General features: G+C 46.4%; 4 protein-coding genes across 4 annotated transcripts; 2 read left to right on the plus strand and 2 right to left on the minus strand.

Annotated features, from left to right (window-relative positions):
* The first annotated feature begins 179 nt into the window (after window positions 1-179).
* Window positions 180-1,111, plus strand: BDW43DRAFT_295006 (uncharacterized protein). Its single transcript, XM_032044008.1, has one exon. It carries the CDS (start codon window positions 322-324, stop codon window positions 499-501), a length of 180 nt encoding a protein of 59 aa, XP_031893891.1. The 5' UTR covers window positions 180-321; the 3' UTR covers window positions 502-1,111.
* Window positions 1,020-2,551, minus strand: BDW43DRAFT_21685 (uncharacterized protein). Its single transcript, XM_032039340.1, has one exon. The coding sequence runs from the start codon at window positions 2,254-2,256 to the stop codon at window positions 1,435-1,437; it is 822 nt and encodes a 273-aa protein (XP_031893892.1). The 5' UTR covers window positions 2,257-2,551; the 3' UTR covers window positions 1,020-1,434.
* Window positions 2,552-12,196: 9,645 nt separating this feature from the next.
* Window positions 12,197-13,940, plus strand: BDW43DRAFT_21937 (uncharacterized protein). The gene is made up of 4 exons (XM_032039382.1): window positions 12,197-12,290; window positions 12,340-12,387; window positions 12,509-13,377; window positions 13,441-13,940. Exons 2-4 carry the CDS (start codon window positions 12,375-12,377, stop codon window positions 13,930-13,932), a joined length of 1,374 nt encoding a protein of 457 aa, XP_031893893.1. The 5' UTR covers window positions 12,197-12,290; window positions 12,340-12,374; the 3' UTR covers window positions 13,933-13,940.
* A 2,620-nt stretch (window positions 13,941-16,560) lies between these two features.
* Window positions 16,561-17,727, minus strand: BDW43DRAFT_304894 (fungal specific transcription factor domain-containing protein; the record flags this gene model as incomplete). Its single annotated transcript, XM_032045693.1, has 2 exons — window positions 16,561-17,047; window positions 17,108-17,727. The coding sequence occupies 2 exons, from the start codon at window positions 17,725-17,727 to the stop codon at window positions 16,561-16,563; spliced, it is 1,107 nt and encodes a 368-aa protein (XP_031893894.1).
* Between the last annotated feature and the right edge of the window lie 419 nt (window positions 17,728-18,146).

Genomic DNA, 18,146 nt, shown 5'->3' on the forward strand with positions numbered 1-18,146 from the left:
CCAAGCAAGGTTAAAGCTAATTTTTTTTTAAATTTTTTTTTCTTTTATCCTTATTCTATTAATCAAGAAGATCAAAAATATAGTTGTAATATTCAATACTGAAAAAAGTATTACTTATATAAAATTCTCTGTTTCATATGTTACAGATTAAATACTATTATATACCCTGTTTAAATCTTATATTATTATAACTTTTGGTTGCTGAGATATTCAAGTGTTAAAAAGGGTCGATTTGTATGGAATACAGAGCTGCGTCGCTGGCTTACATGCGTCGCTCGCTTACCGATTACGATATGGATAAGATCATGGATGAGATAATCCATGTCGGTAGTTATGCACATGTTCCGCCTCTCCGGGTGGATTGGCAGGGTTGAACACCTGACTCACTGGGCGAGGGAAGAAAATATGCCGAAGATCCGAACCCAGTCATATCAAGAGCCCCAAGAGAGAAAGGGTGGAGGAATGACTCAGCTTTATTCGGATCTCACGGCGTCCGAATAACCTTCTTTCGGGGAGGACGGAGGTTTCTTCTCGTCTATCCCACGATCAATCTCCACCTGGTCAATCTTATCAACAGAACTTTGATTGACACAGCCCCTTTAGTCCGAAATGTCCGGTCATCCTTTGACAGCCAACGAAGAGTTGAGGCGACACGACAAGTCAGACGGAACAACTTGTCACATTTTGCTCGGAAGAGGATAGTCGAGTTTTTAGATATGATTATGCTCTCGACCAGTGATCCGCCGGATGATCGCCCATGTGATTTGATTCATCCAGTTGTCTCCGGGCGGTGTGTGCGGGAGTGTGCCGCGTTGATTGATCGGCGTCTTGGGTTTGGGTCTAGATTATCAACTAGTCGGTATAGTCAGCCTAACTATTGGGTCGGTACCTAAACTAGTCCCAGAGCTAAAGAGGGACGGTCGAGGGACACTTGAGTACAGCACCTGGTTAAAGAGGACCTGAGTACCACAAAGTACGGTTTCTGATCTAGAATAAGAGGACTGGAGTATGAACAGGGGTAATGAGTGAGGAAGTATTATCTATATAATATTGCTGATGCTAAGACTATATAATATTTCTATGGAAGGTAAGAGGTAAACGCATCGTTATCGTGAAACATTCAAAACGTATGCACAAGCCACACTATCAAAGAGGGCCAGCAGTGGGGGCGGTAAAACAAATGCCCCATATAAGAGGAGAGTATCCAACAATGCCCAATCACTTAGGCAGTCAGGTCTGAACGCCAGTAAGTCCAGACCATGCAAAGTAGTAAATGCAATATCGCCAAGAAGAAAAAAATTTTCTTGCAGCCCAAACGCCGTATCCGCTGAAGAAATGTATCGCTGAGACCAAACCAAAACGAGCCCAAGAATGTCGGAGGGGTATCATAAGAGGGTATGTACAAACGAAGCAGTCGTCAATCAAGGAGAGAATTTAGTAGGCCTCAATGATCGCATTTTGCTGTTCATTCGAAACGTAATACCGGTCCTCAAATCCACTTCCCGACAGAGGAAGCTCGGTAGCTTGGGCTTCCTTCTCGGAGAAGGTGTTCAGTGTCGGTTGCGGCGGTGACGGGGGCATCGATTCTTCCTCGGACTCTTCGTCGGAATCAGAAGACAGCTCCGGGGGACTCTGCCGGGACGGCGAGCGGGTCAAAGTAAGCTCTTCCAGGTCCTCCGCATCGTCGTATTCGAAGTCTGAGTCAGAATCGGAATCGTAGTCTTCTTCCACCTCTTTCTCGCGGACAATAGCCACCGGTGATGGAGCACGGCGGCGGACAGGAGTGTAGGCGGGTTCATAGTCATCTTCCTCCAAGTCGGAGTCGTCGCTGAGGTCGGAGTCGGAAACATCCTCCGCATCCCAGTCATCTTCGGGATCTTCCACCACGGTTTCCGCCCATTGGATATGGCGAGGCTCGGATTGGGAGCCCTTGGTGACGCCGTGGACGGTCTGGTTGAACCAGCGTTCTTGCTCTTGCTCGGCATCGGCGAGATCGAGCATCAAGGAATCGAGTAGGTTGGCATGACCAACCAGGAGGCGGAGATCATGGTCCGCCCGGGAAGCTTCGCGGGTCAGCTTCTTCCGAGCGGTGTGGGCGAGATAGTATGTTTGAGTGATGCTCATTTTCTTCTGTTGACGCCTCCGGGCAAGAGAAGTAAAGTAGGCGCTGGGGGAGGAAGTTTGATCGGAGGGGGAGAGGGTAGAAGAAGTAGAAGTAGTAGCGAGGAACGTTGTGGGGGAAGAAGAGGACCCCATTGCGCAATCCCCGGACGTTGATGTGCTTATGAGCTCAAAGACTAGTGATGACACGCGGTGACTCAGGCAGACCTACTGCTTCCGGCGATGGCGGTGCGGCCAATGAGCATGTAGCAAAGGAGGCGGTGAGTCAGACTGCAACAAGGCGCCGATCACCCTAAAAGGGATGGATTATCGGAGTACCTTTGTAGATAATCAAGGTAAGGTATTAATCAGGTCCAATATTTGGAACGATGCAAAACGAAAGTACTCTGCTGCGCAGGAGAAAGATAGTACTCGTGTTTTCCTGTTGTCTGGCTGGTAAAAATTTTGCGTCGTCTCCACTGGTTGTCGGTTCAACCACTGAAGTAGGGTTGCAATAGTCAGGATTTAGTGTGGCTGATATTGAGATGCTATCGATATCTTGCAAATGGCTGGCGGTGTGAAACCTCAGGTCAAGATGAAAGGATATCAAACAGGAAATGATTTAGAATTGTCAAGATGGGGGACAATAGGGACTTGATATATCCACTTGGCTCTGGTATGTTTTTAGCCTTTTTTATTTTTTTTTTTTCTAGGCTGATATTTTATACCGAGCTTTTCCATGTGGATTAATCAGAAATTTTTTTTTTCCTTTTTAAAATCGAACAAGTTCCGTGAACCGCGTAAAGTCCGACCGCCGATCGGAACGGAGGAGCCCATAAACCCCATCCGTCCAAAAGATTTTGGGACCCTTTGTCGCCTGTAAGGCAGTCCCTTTCCTCACCGCCTCCACAGCTGCCCAATAATCTCAGCCAGTCCATGAGTCACAGGGACCAATGTTGACCTTTCGGATGACCAATCCTTCCGCCGTTACCTCCGAACCAACCATTTCGAAGTTTCCAGGCATCAAATCATGATCCATCAGTCATAACATAATTTCTTAGCCTAGATTATTCATCCACTAACAACTTCGGTCGGCATCGTTCTAGCCGGTATTAGTGATGATTACTGATTCTTCCAATACGAATGTCCCATATTGGTATGGATTTGAAATCGGAATTAACTTTTCAATCTCTTAACCGTAATTTCTTTCAAGTGATGGCATCATCATATCGCTGATCAATCTCAATCTCCAGGAAGTGTCAGGCATCTCCCCTTGCTCTTTGACGTTGACATGACTCTGGAGTGTCACATTTTTGGAAGCTCTTCCTGGTTTCAGAGTTAACCACTAACGGCGTATCGTCTCGACATACATAAAGAAGAAACAAAGAGAACCCCGAGTACAGCAAGGAAAGCCTGAAGATGCGATGACATTGACCTCGACCGTTCGTTCGTTCCCAGCCGCCCACGTAAGCCTAACGGAAAGAAGTCAGTGAAAGCCTACCGCAATTTGTATCCTTGCTGCCCGTAACCTCCGATAATATACTTCTTACAATCTTAACCTGGTCTCAACACCGCGTATGCGGCTCTCCCCCAGATCCTGATCTCTCTGCCTAACACGTATGCAACGCCGTGACCCCCTTACTGCTGGGAATACGCGGGTCCATCTTGGCATTGCAATGAACGGAAGGGCTGTGTGATGGCTAGTATTTCGTAGGGGTAGTCTTTTAGTTTTCGCATATCGCGGCGCAGTACAATACGAATACGATCTATTCGTTTCCGGTAGGTGACCTACTCTTTTCAGTAATTTATGCCATGTGTCGAGACACGGCCATTGTGGCCTATTTGGTGGACCCATGGGAAGGAACACAGCCCTAGGAATGGGTCGGTTCATGACGGACATGATTTGGTACAAGATCTAAGATATTTGTTATTTGTTCTGCCTATACCTCGTCCAACTTGACTCTATTGTTATCGCTCTGCCTACGCCATGGCGATAATCAATTCGCCGACGTTTGATTATCAAGTTAGCTTTTGACGTTCCCCGTGTTTTGTATCTCGTATTTCCTAAAACTGGGCTAATCAAGTATACAAGTGCTTGTACGAATGGTAACCAACCACGTCAATGACAGATGAATAATCTCAATAATGCAACTTAGCCGCCCTCCTTTGCAGTGGCATCGAATTCTAGTCAACCTGTGTACCTACTACTCACTACTAAAGCAAGGGCATTCTCTTCTACAGGAATGTCCATTGTCGCCGTATCAAGGAGGTCATGACGTCACGATCAGGGACCTTCACAAATGAGCATCTCTTCCATGAACTCCATGTGGCCACTGTGTATAGTCTGGGCAACGGACCTGTCCTGGGTCCTGACATGCTATGCTATCATAAATGAGGTCAACATTGTCATCTAGAACATCAATCTCCAAGTGATTTACCCCGCTCTTCATGGATGATCAGATGTGTAATTATGCTAGGCATAATTACATAAGTCATATATAACTCGTAGACATAAAAAGAGGCTTGATGTTGGTCACGAGCCACAGGTTAAAAGCGAAGGTCGGCGGTCGGGGTTTAGGTCGGCGAAGCCCGTTGTGGGTCCTACACAGCAATAGTGGAGATACATATTCAGCTTGGTCCGATCCATGGATGCCAAAGATTTTCGACGGTGTCATTCACTTCTGATCTAAGTAGACTAATTCTGACTCCGTCGAGAAAAATTTTCAGGACTTAATTTAGTCTCACGCTAATGCAGAACAATAGTGATATAAGGCTTGATAAACGGAACTACACTCCTTTACGGATATAGTATCAACCAATCCCGTTTCCTAAAGCTAGCTCACCGTCCGAGAAAATCTTGACGGAGGCTAGAATCTTGCCTAGATGCTTAATATCATACCACTTTTGATCTGTCGGGCAGTATGGCGACCTTGGTGGTTCTCAAAAACTAAGAACCGGTGACCCTTAGATCCACCGAGATGCCTAGCTCCGTCAGGAATCGTCCAGACGAGAATTCGGATTTGGCTCAGTCCTGACAATATGGATCCCCTCGGTTCTAGGGAAGATCTCCACCGGCGCACCGGCACTGTCCATTCCGATTCATTGGTCACGGGAAAGTATATAGTAGATTTTGCCTCGGGGTTAGCGGATCGCGGTCGATGACTCATGACTATCATCTTCTCAACTTCATTCTCTACGAGAAAATGTACTAAGTGATGTATATTCATTACTTACTACCTTCCTATTATGGTGGACTGCACCAATACGACTCTCGATCTAGATTTTAATTCTCCTTATAATCAACGTGGAGACAGACAATGATTTTGTAACGAGCAGCAAACCTAATGTTGAACTCGTTAAATACCTATGAACGAGCAAACCAGCTTACGGAGGCGGCGAGCTCGGATGATCGAAGTTAACGCCGGCTGAAGACGGGGCCCATTTGAGTTCCATGCTCTACCAAGGAACTTGGTCTGAACGGATCTCGGAACCCAATATCCATGCTTGCTAACATACAATGGGTTTCTTTCGTTCTTTGTTCCAATTCTGTTTTTAAGACGTCTATGATTGGTCGTTGATATACTTGACGATATCAGGTAGCGAATCTTGGCTCTGGGTTAAACAACGATCTTGTGGAATTGATGCGCTGCGATTTCCTGATTCTCTGTACGCGCACCTACGAATCACGCTATTAGAGTGGCCGGTTGTCCTCTTCACTAGGAGGCAGACACTACTGAATACTCCCATGAAATTACCTAGTATCACAGGCGCCTGGCATATGCCTGGTGCCCGAGTGCAGATATTCGTCCTTTTACGGGGGAAAGACCCCAAATCCACCCACGTGGTCGCACATGGCCTGCTACAACTTATTGGGAAATAGTTATGCGCTTTCAGAAAGACCATCTTTGGAAGACTTACAGAAGTTCGCAAATGCAGTGGAGCCCTTGTGCAAGCCTCGAGATAAAGGACCTTCGAGATGCTGCGTCCACTCTTGAGGGGCTGTTTAGTCATAATACAAAAGATACCTTGGAGAGCAGCTTCAGACGTGCATTGTTTGAACAATCCCCCGCAGAGATTCAAGCCTAGATCTTGAAATTCCTTGGCCTGTGCTGGTACTTAATAGTATTTGGCAAGACCTGTCGACTAATCGAGCGATTGCGAGTTGACCGTAGTAGTCAGTGCGAACAGCTTCGCGTAGTTGAAGAACTATACATCACTAGGGTTAGCTATCAAGGCAGCAATTGTATCTCAACAATCAGCAACAGACCTTCCGAATCGAGAACTGGTGATCAGCAGCATCTGAACCTATCATCTAACACCAACAAGATCATCGTCTCGACGGATCATGTTGGGGTACGTGGTATACAATTCCTGGATTGAGATTCAGATCCGTTGCCAGATGGCTCTCCTTGGTATAAATCTTGAAGCCAGTTGACCTCCATCTCAATCTCAATATTAGCTGGAATGTAGGTTTATCTGGATAAACATATATACACAACTAATGTGAGTAGGGCCTTTGCGTTAGAAATTCGTTGTTCTCCCGGATACTCTACATGACAGGTCAAGAGCCTGGAGTTCTCCTTCTCTGCCATCATTCTCATCGTGGAGCTTTTACAATGTTCGTGATGACAGCCGTCTACAATATGCGGAGTTTTGCGTATGACGTCTAAGGTCTTGTTGCTTGCGTTCTCGGTAAAACGTTGGGGATATATCCTATCTCAAATAGCTCCAAACCACCAGGAAGGTGCAAGAGATTGATGAACCGAAGCTCGCGAAAAGGTCACGTCCATTAGTACTACTTTGTTCTACTTTCCGGTCAATGTGGGCGAGCTGATAAAAGCAGCCTGGATCCGGAAGCGGGTGAATGGCTCTCGGTGCCATCTTTACCCCACCTTCGTTGTAAGTACAATTTGGTCGTCCTTCGGCTGTATAGTCTAATTCACAGAATAGATCGAAATATCCTTAGGAAGAATAAAGACTTTTGGATACGTTTGTGCACCCGGCTTCAATAGTGCTTACGAGTTCCATCCCCTAGTTAAGAAGGGCGACGGTGCTATCACGCGGATATTCCATGATGGGCTGGATCTGCCACACAAGATTATCACCGAGATTGGAGTTACTTGCGATTTCCAATCCGATGCTGGGGCTATAGGATAACCACATACTCTTAACCGCTGTGGCCCGCTTCCGAGAGGCACACCGTATACGAAGTGGTGCATGACAAGGCTCCTCTGGGTGGCCTTCTTAAACTGCGGGTCTGTAGAGATCAAGTCAAGTCGTATTGCCCATGCATTGGACTCCTGCTATACTAAGGACACGCCCGCGTTGAATCACTCGGCCAGGTCCGCTGGGATCGTGGCCTGACACATGAGGTTCCTGCGTCCATTTGCATCGCTGACAGCATCGTTCAAGTTAAAATATTTGATAATAGCTACGTTAAAGACGTTTAAAGTGACGCACTTTGCAGCTGGTCTGGTCTTGACACTGGAGTGTGGCAACGGATACCTCATCACGGGACCATCGTGTGGTGGTTTGGCGATAAGGGTGACATGGTTACTATCTATAACGTCTAAAATATCTGAATATTCACTTTGCTTGTTACTGGAAGTTATGCTCGATGTTTAGCAATTAATTCTATCATGCATGGAACGCTTCCAGGCTTCCAGCTAAGGCTAAGGGAACAATAATCGAATCCAGACACCAGGAGGTTAAGAAATACCGGGCCATAACCTGAATGTCCTTCTGGCTTGTCAAAGCAGTGTTGTAAGTCGTAGGTGCAGGTGCCAAAAAGGCTATGTGGTAACAGATGAACTGGTATTTCCTCGCTAAACGCACTTGCCGAAGCCATCACCATAGTCTAACAGCTGAAGAGTGCTTCCAGTTCACTTATAGCATATAACCAGATTGATTGGTCATAAAAAAAAAGCCCACTGACCAAGTAAAGCAAGTACGTTTTATTCTACGCTTCAGGTCTCACCCAACACAACCAGCTTTCCTTCTCACATATCCCGACCATTACTTTTTCAGACCACTCAGGTCAAGTCAAGACACGGTAAAGTCTATCTATCTATCTATCTACTTCCAATAGCTCACCATCATAACCACCATGTCACTTGTCAACACACCCTCCACCCCCCTACTGAGCACATTATGTGAAGACGCCCACAAACACCCATCAAACAAATAGTACGCCGCGACAGTTTCGAGTCACCTTTTGACTAAATACATCTTCCGGAAGAAGAATGGATCCTCGACGTAGAGGGGCACTTCGCATACGACGCGCCAACGGATGGAATTCAGTATAGTCAATTTTGCTGATTTGCTGAAGCGTCCAAACCCGCCCTCCTAACCTTCCACCAGGCGGAGCTTGAATTCGGTGGACCTAGAGGCATCCAAGGTGCTGAGAATTAGGCTGCCGAGGCTTGTCAGGACTTCCTCGAGAGGCCGTGGAACGCTCACGGGCATTCGTGTACGCCATTACTTCAGCACGAAAGGGAAAGTCTGGTTGTATCAGCGAGGTGAGGAGATATTTTGGCTATTCCCGTAAGTCCAAAGAATGGCTGAGTATAACGAGTTGAATTCGCCGCAGGCGGTCGATTTTACAACGCTATTGCATATGCTGAAGTAGGGGTGGGGAATGGCACCCCAAAGCCTATCTCTCCTGTCTAACCTCTTAGTAACCCATTCCCTGAACATATCTTCCCAAGACCCAATAGGTGCAAAGATAAGATCAACCATTCTAAAAATCTGCGGAATAGCATAGTCCAATCGACAGTCTCCGCCTGCGCATACGACGGCCTGCCTTGCGGTTACGTTTATAGGGGTTGGTTCCGGGAGTTGAGTGATGGAAAGCATACACATCATGCACATATCATTATGCTCTGTAGGCCTAGAATAGCACCCGTTTGCACCGCATTGATTGGATCTCTTCCACAACCTGAGATGGTCTCTGCATGAGTGTCGTGTGGGCGGTCACAATATTTCTAACTGGACAACCACCATGAACTGCATGTCCTCGTGCAAGATTGCTGCTCGGAACCGGGTATAAATTATTGCGAGGACAACCCCCCTCGGATCTGTATAGACTTACTGTTAAACCAAAATGACCATTTCAGAATTAGGAAGCGTCAGGTTAATCAGCCGTCGCCATGACCATCTTTGACCTCACTTTTCCTATTTTGACTATTGATATGCGTGTCAAATTGAGCAGTATTTAGTACTCAGATAGATGTAGATATTCAGGAATGCAGACTCTCATGCATGGATTTCCTTGGCCATAGGATTACTAGTGTATTCCGAATACCGCATGCATATATGTCGACACCGACTATTCTTAGCCATCATTCGTTGAAATTAGCCACCAAACAATGTAATTCAGATCATGCATACTCATCCTTCTATATTACTGTCTCATGATCGAGACGTCCTCGAAAATGTTTAGGCTTTCAATTCATCCATAGGCCCCTTTCTCCAATTCCTCGCTGTAGACTTCAGCCACCGCACAGGATGGCCACCACAAGCCAGCCCAAGCTTCCCTAGTAAGAATGCGACCACTTCTATCGCTACACAAGTGGACACAGGCTCTGGGACGAGGAACTGCAACTTCAGGGTAGACACAAAGTCTTCAACCCCACCGCTATCCAGAAAGTGGCAGCTAACAGCGTGGTTTCGAATAACTGCATCTCCATGCAAAGGCTAGCAGAAAGGGGACACAACAAGGTCTTTCGCCTTGAAATGGATGGCATGGCATTCCAAATTCCTGCGCTGGTCCTGCATTTTATACTACAGGTTTGGAGGTTGCTACAGGAAAGCAACTGTGTATGGGATGATCTACCTGCTCACGCACTCTCTAGGCTCGGAAGTATAATACTTCAAAAGCGGTGCTGTGGAAGGTGCTGTCCTGGCAGACATTATCGGCGATGTACCGCGCGAGCTGAAAGAAAAAGTTATCTAATATGTTCACAATCGGACCTTAGGTCGTAAGAGACTTTTGGAAAAAGGAGCGGGCGCAGATGAAAATCAACCGGGGCCCCTGTTCGTCCTTGATCTGTCCTCACCACGCTTCACTATCCCGCCCAGCTAATAAATGGCGCTAGGTTCATCCCCACTAGACTACGCCATCTCTGTAGCCCAGAGAGAGATTGCGTGGATTGGGAAGTACGCCATTCCAAAAGCAACTGACGACCTCCCTTAGCGTCTTCAGCGCGGCAAAATAATCCAGAAGAACATATAAATCTGCTAAAATAGCACCTCACTGTCACACCCTACCTCCTCGACATAGATAACCAACTTACCCTATCTACCCTCTGGTATCAAGATCTCTATTTTTAAATCTATTAGTCGACGGTGAACGGATCTCCGCTGCTATTGACTGACAGGGAAACATGGGCTGGACCCCTCTTCCTCCAAGCGAAGCCATCACCACTGGTTGATTACAAGGGGCCTTTGCCTTTGTTATTAAAACGTCTAGATAATTTTAATACACTTAACGATAAACAGAAGACCCAGATTTAAGAGCAGATTTCAGAGTCAACCCTATCTCAGATCTATCTTCTAGAAACCGAGGAGCGGAATCCAAGACTGGCTGGGACATTTTATTTAAGCCTAAAGAAAACAAGACGTCTACCTTTTGAATTCGCGGGTAGTACATGGGACGATGATGTGTTATCGTTTCGGGAAACTCTTATTAATGTTGAGAGATAGTTGATTGTATTATTTGGAATTAAATTGAGGAATAGTTAATATTTATTTTATTAGATATTAGGAAGGCCTATCGGCGAACAAAGCCTGTCTGACTCACTTTACTTAGGCGGAACTGGAGAGTCATCTACAATCTGCAGAGGGATGGAACACGACCTGTTATCGAATTGACAATCTTGTGAAAAGACACGGGTGGACACATGATGAGACGTATGATGCTGCTCTTGCTTTCTTTTCTAAATTGCGGTCGGTAGGGTTAAGCAATATGAAGGGACAAGACTGGGAAAACTTTGAGAAGGAGACACGGTGGACGGCAAAGTGAGAAATGGAAGGGTATTTTTCCTTTCGTGGTTGGAAGAGAGAAAGGAGCAGGGTTAGATAGGATTATCTTCGTATCTTAATATTTATTGGGAGGGCTGTCTGCACTCCTTGATGTTGTTGGTGCCGTTCTGTTCTGTTCCTGTTATGCTCGTTCAAGAGGTCCTATTCACGGGGGTTGAAAAGGCTATAATTATAACGTTCATTATATTTCCAATACACAGCAAGGACGATGCCTCAGCTTGTGGTGTTCGCAGCACTCGATCCCCTGAATAAGATATACCTATTACTAGCCAGTTTTCTGTTTCAAGTATAATCTTAAACCCTTGAACCGAACTGGGGCAGACAGACATGGCCACAAGAAGTCCAAGGAGTCAAAATAGTCCATTGGCTACGATGTAAACTACACTAAACAGATTGTACATAGAAGCTAACTAGCTCATCTGAACAATTCCGCCAACACCACAATTATAAACAACCTAAACACATCAGCCCAGCAGAATAGACATTAAGCATAACAACTCAAGCTACCCATTAATAAAAAGTAAGCATAATGGCCTGATCTCCACTTCTAGAGTCGCCTACTATTGCAGCGCGCTAGGTCGTCAACTAGGATGTCAGCTAAATAAAGCCAGTCATGCGACCCACAATAGACAGGGCACATTTATTTCTCCCAAGCCGATAACCTCATCTCATTCACTTTCTGAGAACTCCGACCCCTAAATTATCAGACTGCTATACCCGATAACCTTGCGATCATACACCGTGTTGTCCTATATGATGACGAACGGTGTCAGGCTGATGGACGATGATTTCTCCGTGGCGGGCTTAGGGATATGCCGACGGAGTGCCCTAATCGCCGGGGAATTTGCCGAGTCCGGGAATTTGCCGATCTGGATTTATATGTCGATTTGGACGAGAGTGGTAGGTTTTGGGATGCTTGTTTAGATGGCGAGATTGTTTTGATTTTGAGTATAATCTGGAAAAGGCATACTGTCGCTAACTGATAAATATAGACGCGTCGGGGAATTTGAGAAAGGAGGTCGGGATTTTGCTGCGTTCTATTATCGTTATCGCGCCGATAATCTGCGAGAAGGTGGATCCGTCCTATACTCCACGGAGACTCCGCGGAGCAGGATCAAGTATATCTTACGTCTGGTATATTTTGACATGTTGGTAATCCTGTTGGACTACTATATAGCCACGCTGACCTGGGATTAGAAAGGACGATAGGGCTTAGACTGGATCATCTATCCATGGTGACGAAAGGTACGTACCATTTACTCTACCTGACTGGTCCAGGTGTGACACAATCACATAGGTCATATATTCGCCTACAGCTGACAACAAACCTATTGGCATACAAAGTGACAAAACTAACACAAAGCAGGCATCCTCCTAGCCTTATCAGCAGTAGTAGTTACCAAGGCCGCCACAATGCCCTCCGACCAAACAAAACTAATCGGCAAAGCCCTCGGATTCTTCCTCCCCTACCTAGGCAGAGCCACCGTCCAACGTGTAGCCGCCATATGCCACAGCTGGACCTGGAAAGACACACCAGACTCCAAGAACGTAGTGGTACTAGGCGGCTCCTTCGCAGGAATCCAACTAGTGAAACGGCTCACCGAAACCCTACCAACGGGGTACAAGGCGGTATGGATCGAGAAGAACTCACATCTGAACTACCTGTTCAACTTCCCCCGTTTCTCCGTGATGCAGGGGCACGAGCACATGGCTTTCATCCCGTATGATGGGATCGTGCGGGCTGCGCCAGATGGTATTCTCACGCGCGTGCATGATACGGCTGTGGAAATTACGGAGAATCAAGTTTTGCTTGCATTGGGACAGAAGATCGACTATGCGTATCTTGCGATCGCGACGGGGTCCTCGCAGCCACTCCCTGTTAATGTTGCCGCTACGGAGCGGGAGGACGGGTGTCAGGAGTTGCAGGGCGTGCAGGAGGTTATCAAAGCCAGTGAGAAGATTGCGGTTGTGGGTGGGGGAGCTGTGGGCGTTGAGTTGGCGAGTGATATCAAGGACTTTTATCCGGGGAAGGACGTGACCTTGATTCATTCGCGCGGGCAGCTGATGAGCCATTTTGGGAAGCGGTTGCAGGATTATACGTTGAGTGCGTTGCGGGAGGAGCTTAAGATCCGCGTTATGTTGAATGAGAGGCCTAAGTTGCCTGGGGGAGGGAGTATGGCTCGATCGGCGACGCTGGTTTTCTCGGATGGGCATGAGGAGCAGTTTGACCTTGTCGTGAGTGATCCGTTCTGTTTGTCATTGTTTTTTTGGTAGATGGTTTCCTAACGGAAAGACTAGATAGGTTGTACTGGACAGCAACCCAACTCGGCCGTTCTGGCATCTTTGATCCCTAGCGCCATTTCAAAAGAGACCTCTCGCATCCTTGTTCAGCCAACGCTTCAAGTGCTTGCAAAAGATGAACCGGACCGCAACCCACCCATCTTCGCCTTCGGCGACGTGGCCGAACACGGTGGCCCTCACATGGCACGCGCCGGCTGGCTACAGTCTGAGGTGGTGCTGGACAATATCCTGGCCATGATCCACGGGCAGACGCCGTCACGGACGTATACGCCTAATGTCTTCCTGGAGGGTGCTATCAAGCTGACGCTGGGAAAGAAGCACAATGTCGTCTATGCGATGGAGGCCGACGGGTCTGATGTCATGGTGCCTTCGAGAGATGGACGACTCGACCTGGGGATTGAGCGGGGGTGGAGAGAATTCGGGGCTGATTTCAAGCAGGCAAATGCTCCTGATGCAGAGCGGCAGGGGGAATCTGTTAGCGGTGCTTGAGAGATGTGCGAAGCGCTATGTCACTTGTGATCTGGTGCTAGGAAGTATAGTTTCACAGAAACAAGTTGTATTAGTAGAAGTCACACCTAGAAAAAATTTGGACCCGTGATAGATTGGAGAAATAACTCCTGGGTGCTTAGCGGCATGTATTAAAAGCCGAGAGATGACAGCATTAGGATCAGCACCTTTATGCTTTGAGTTGTTCTTGCCCTATGCCTCTTTGCCATCACTTATAAGGTCATCATTGATATGGCACCAGGGCTGATTCCAGAAAAAAAAAACTGTCCAAATCTTTAATGTTCTATATAGGATTAAGATCCTCTAATATAAAGGGAAGGCCATTTACAAATAATTTGGCGTATATAAGATGGGCTAAACCCACAAGCAATCTATATTAACGTGATGAGAATCCACTGTTCCCCATTATCCTGCCACCCAAATCATGTGCTTTATATATCTAAATCACGCTCCTTGTATTTGTTTTATGGTCATTTGACCTTGTCGTCGTTGGTTTATAGTAAACTGAAACAAAGCGGGGTTAGGCAGCTATGCGTTCAGCCCACGCTCTTGCAAGCTGGACAAAGAGCGAGCGATATATATATATTACAGTATATTGCTCAGAGATTTCTGAGTACTCTTCACGCGACAGGCCGGACAGGGAGGATCACGGGGCTATTTTGGATCTTATCTCTAGGTGAGAAACCGGATAATGGGTATTGGTAGGCCTCGTCATTAACATCACTTTAGCCCTTCATCTCAACTCAGATTACAGCGATCTAGAGATCACTTGCGGCGGGAAAAGTTTCCCAGCCCATAGGCTCGTCGTTTGCCCTAGGTCTGAATATTTCAAAAGGGCTTGTAATGGAAAACTCAAGGCACCAGTAATCCACCCTCTAATAGCCCGGTGGACTGAGACTGTCACGCCACTGTGGGACCAGGGGGCTGAAGAGTCAATAATTAATCTAAACGACAAAAGCCCGGTCCTAGTTGAGAAGGTGCTAGAATTTCTCTACACAGGAAATTACACTATCGGACACCATACGCTTGAAGAGGAAGATCCAAAGTTCGATGGCAATGGAGGACTGGAGAAGGATACAGAGCATGCAGGAGAGTCTTCGATAAATGATACATCAGGAGAACATGCATCAGAAATACACGACATCAGCAATGAACATGGCCTAGAGAATACCGCGCTGGGATTTGTGGATGGAACGTCACCAAATGAGAAGCGCACTCTAATTGACGAGCTTTTTTGAAAAGGACCCAAACGACCAAGAGGATTTCGTGGAGTCCATTGTTGATACTTTACCTGGTTTTCACCCATGCTACTTCCACATGCGCATGTATGGTGAAGCGGATTATTTTATGATTAGCGATCTAAAAGCCAGAGCAAAGAGCAATTTCGCACATCTCTCATGGATTGCCCCGATGGGAACTTCTTTGCAAGAGTAATCCTGGGACTCTACTCGAAAAGAGCAAACTATCAGGAACTGAGGACTGGCAATGGACGTGGTTGTTGATAACTTGTCGGACCTTCGAAAAGGAATTAGTCCGGTGGTTAACCCTGAACTCCTGAAAGAAATTCCTGAATTTGCTATTGATCTATGCCTTGCAACCATGGATAAGTATGTGAGTGAGCCGCCCAACATGAATCCACATTGGCCCCCTACAGGTATTAGATACAGGGGGCGCTGGCGTTATGTTTGGATCTACAAACTAGTGAGGATGGTTGTAGTAGAGCACTAGCGAAGGTGGTAGCAATATATGGTTCTAATTCATCTAATTTTATTCAGTTAGCTAAGTAGACACCCTTCTTAGAACTTAGTTCTGCTCTCGCTTCACGGCTCGCCATCGTGAGGTACATATACGAGTTTGGCGTCAATTGTGAACGTAGTCAAGTCGACACAGGGTATTCGGTTGAGGTATTGTTCTGGAAAGGTAATGAAATTATAATGGACCTGGCTATGCTAGGATATTGCTGCTCAAGAAGAGCAACATATTCCAGGATTATGTACTGCAAAAGTGCACAGAGATGTACTCATTTGCGAGGCGTGAGAGTATAGTAATAGACGAGGAACAGAATGATGCTTTCTCCCGTTTATTCGTTGTAGAGTATCATCCATCTGGCAATGGGGGTTTGGAAAGGTTTCCCTGGTTTCTTGATGACAAAGACACGGAGAGTAGCAGTATCAATGACGACCTTCATTCCATGATTAGTGTCTAGTTACACGAAGAAAGATGCAGGATCTGCGTGAGGTTTGCCTACCCATCTATATGTATGGCACTGGTATTCATGCTGAGTGGTGATTAGTCTGCTCTATCTTATCCTTGTTAGATATACACACTTAAAGATCAAGAAAAAGTAGTAACATGCGGGGGCTCGATTCAAGGGTATTATCTACTCGCATCCCGACTAGAATGTCAAGAGGCACTATGCAAGCACTAAGGACTGCAGCCGCGCAATCCTGAAGATGAAACACAATATCAGGTCTATAAGAAGCTCTTAAAACCTATTTCCCCTCTCTACGCTTTCATCTATTTTCTTTCCTATTGCTAGCTTTGTCTGAAGTATGATCGCAGCTATCGAGGCCGGTCTTGATGTACCTGATTTTCATCACATCTCCCATATCACACCCTAGACTGCTGATCTCCTGAGCCATCGGATCTAGGTAGGTGAGGGTCTTGCCAGAGATCAGGCAGGAAACTTAGCTCCATACCATAAGAGCTTAGGAGGAGGAGAACGCTCTGCTCCACATTTGGATCACATGATGGACTTCCCGTACCTGTAACCGGCAAATTACCGGATGCGTTGGGAAGTGATGAATACAAGCTGTGTCCATTGGCGCTGGCTGTAGCTGGAGGGTGAACTGGGGACTCTTGGGGTTTATTTTGAAATGCAGTTTTTGCATTGTTGACAGCCCGGAGTGCAACTTGATAATACAGCCGAGTGATATGATAAGCAACGGCAGTTTCATATGACGGATCGTGTTGCTCGAAAAAACTGACTACTGAACCTAGCAGTTGTAGATCATCAAGGGCTTGAGGCTTTGTTTTGTTTTCGAGTATGTTGATGAGTAGGATGTCGACATTCCATGCCACATGGTAAAGCAGATATCTGCGGAAAGATTAATATCCTCCTTGCAGTGACGGGTTAAGTTCGGACCTTGCTTCTTACATAGTGAAAGGGTGGCGTTTCTCGTGGTAGTTTAGTAATGAGATTGAAGCCCGTGCAGCGCTAACACATAATGAGACGCTGGAGATGATGAGATTGTTTTCTTCGCATTCATGTGGAAGTGGAGCGGCTCTGCTGAATACCGCAGAGTGAATAGATACTAGCAGTTGGAAGTAACAGAAATGAAGCACCGTCAAAGTCATCAGGCTCTGTTCATCTAAACCAGCTAGTGGAGTCTGAGGTTGAGCCATGTCAGGGATATTTTGTCTCCAGTTCTGTAACTCGACATCGAGCTCCATTACACTAGCATAGAGCTGTTCGGTAGATTGCGCAGAAGCTTGCGTTGAGCGGAGCTTTTGATAGACCTTCTGTTGAATACTGGCTAGGATAACCTGTTCACGAAGATAGTTCATCGTAGAGCCATCATCCAACGTCAGGGTATTGAGCCCATCTTCCGGATTTTCCTCTGGTAGACAGGGAAGCATGTCAGTCGTAAGGGATGCTGGCTTTGTAAGGTACATAGACAGATCTTGGTCGAAGATAAATGCGTAGTAAAGCAGCCGTCGTTCATGCAAAGCCGTTGACGTAGTATCAGACGTCGTTCTATGGTGATAGCCAGCCATGATAATCGACTGAATGGCCGCTCCCAAGATGGTGGCTGCAGGGTGATTTCTCGAAGTATACACAAGATGCATAGCCTAGAAAGAATTAGCAATCAAGCCGTCCTTGTAGGAAAGTGCATAAAGACCATGGAAAGTATTGTAGCGATAGTGTTCTTATTAGGTCTCTGCATTATCATGATAGAGAGGATGTTCATAGCATTGTCAAAGTACTTTTCAGCCTCGATAGCTCGCATGTTGTGGAACTTGCGCAGGGAATGAGCTACAATCATATTAAGCGCCGCATATGAAGTCGCATCCAAAAAGGGTTGGCCTTGGAGATGCCTTTGGAGGATTTCAGTCATGTAATCATCTTCAAAAAAGTGAAGGCACCTGTTATAGGTCGTGGAAAATTCTATTGTGTATTAGAGTGTTGGACACAC

Source organism: Aspergillus alliaceus (genome assembly GCF_009176365.1).
Source record: "Aspergillus alliaceus strain CBS 536.65 unplaced genomic scaffold BDW43scaffold_102, whole genome shotgun sequence".
Taxonomy (NCBI): Eukaryota; Fungi; Ascomycota; class Eurotiomycetes; order Eurotiales; family Aspergillaceae; genus Aspergillus; species Aspergillus alliaceus.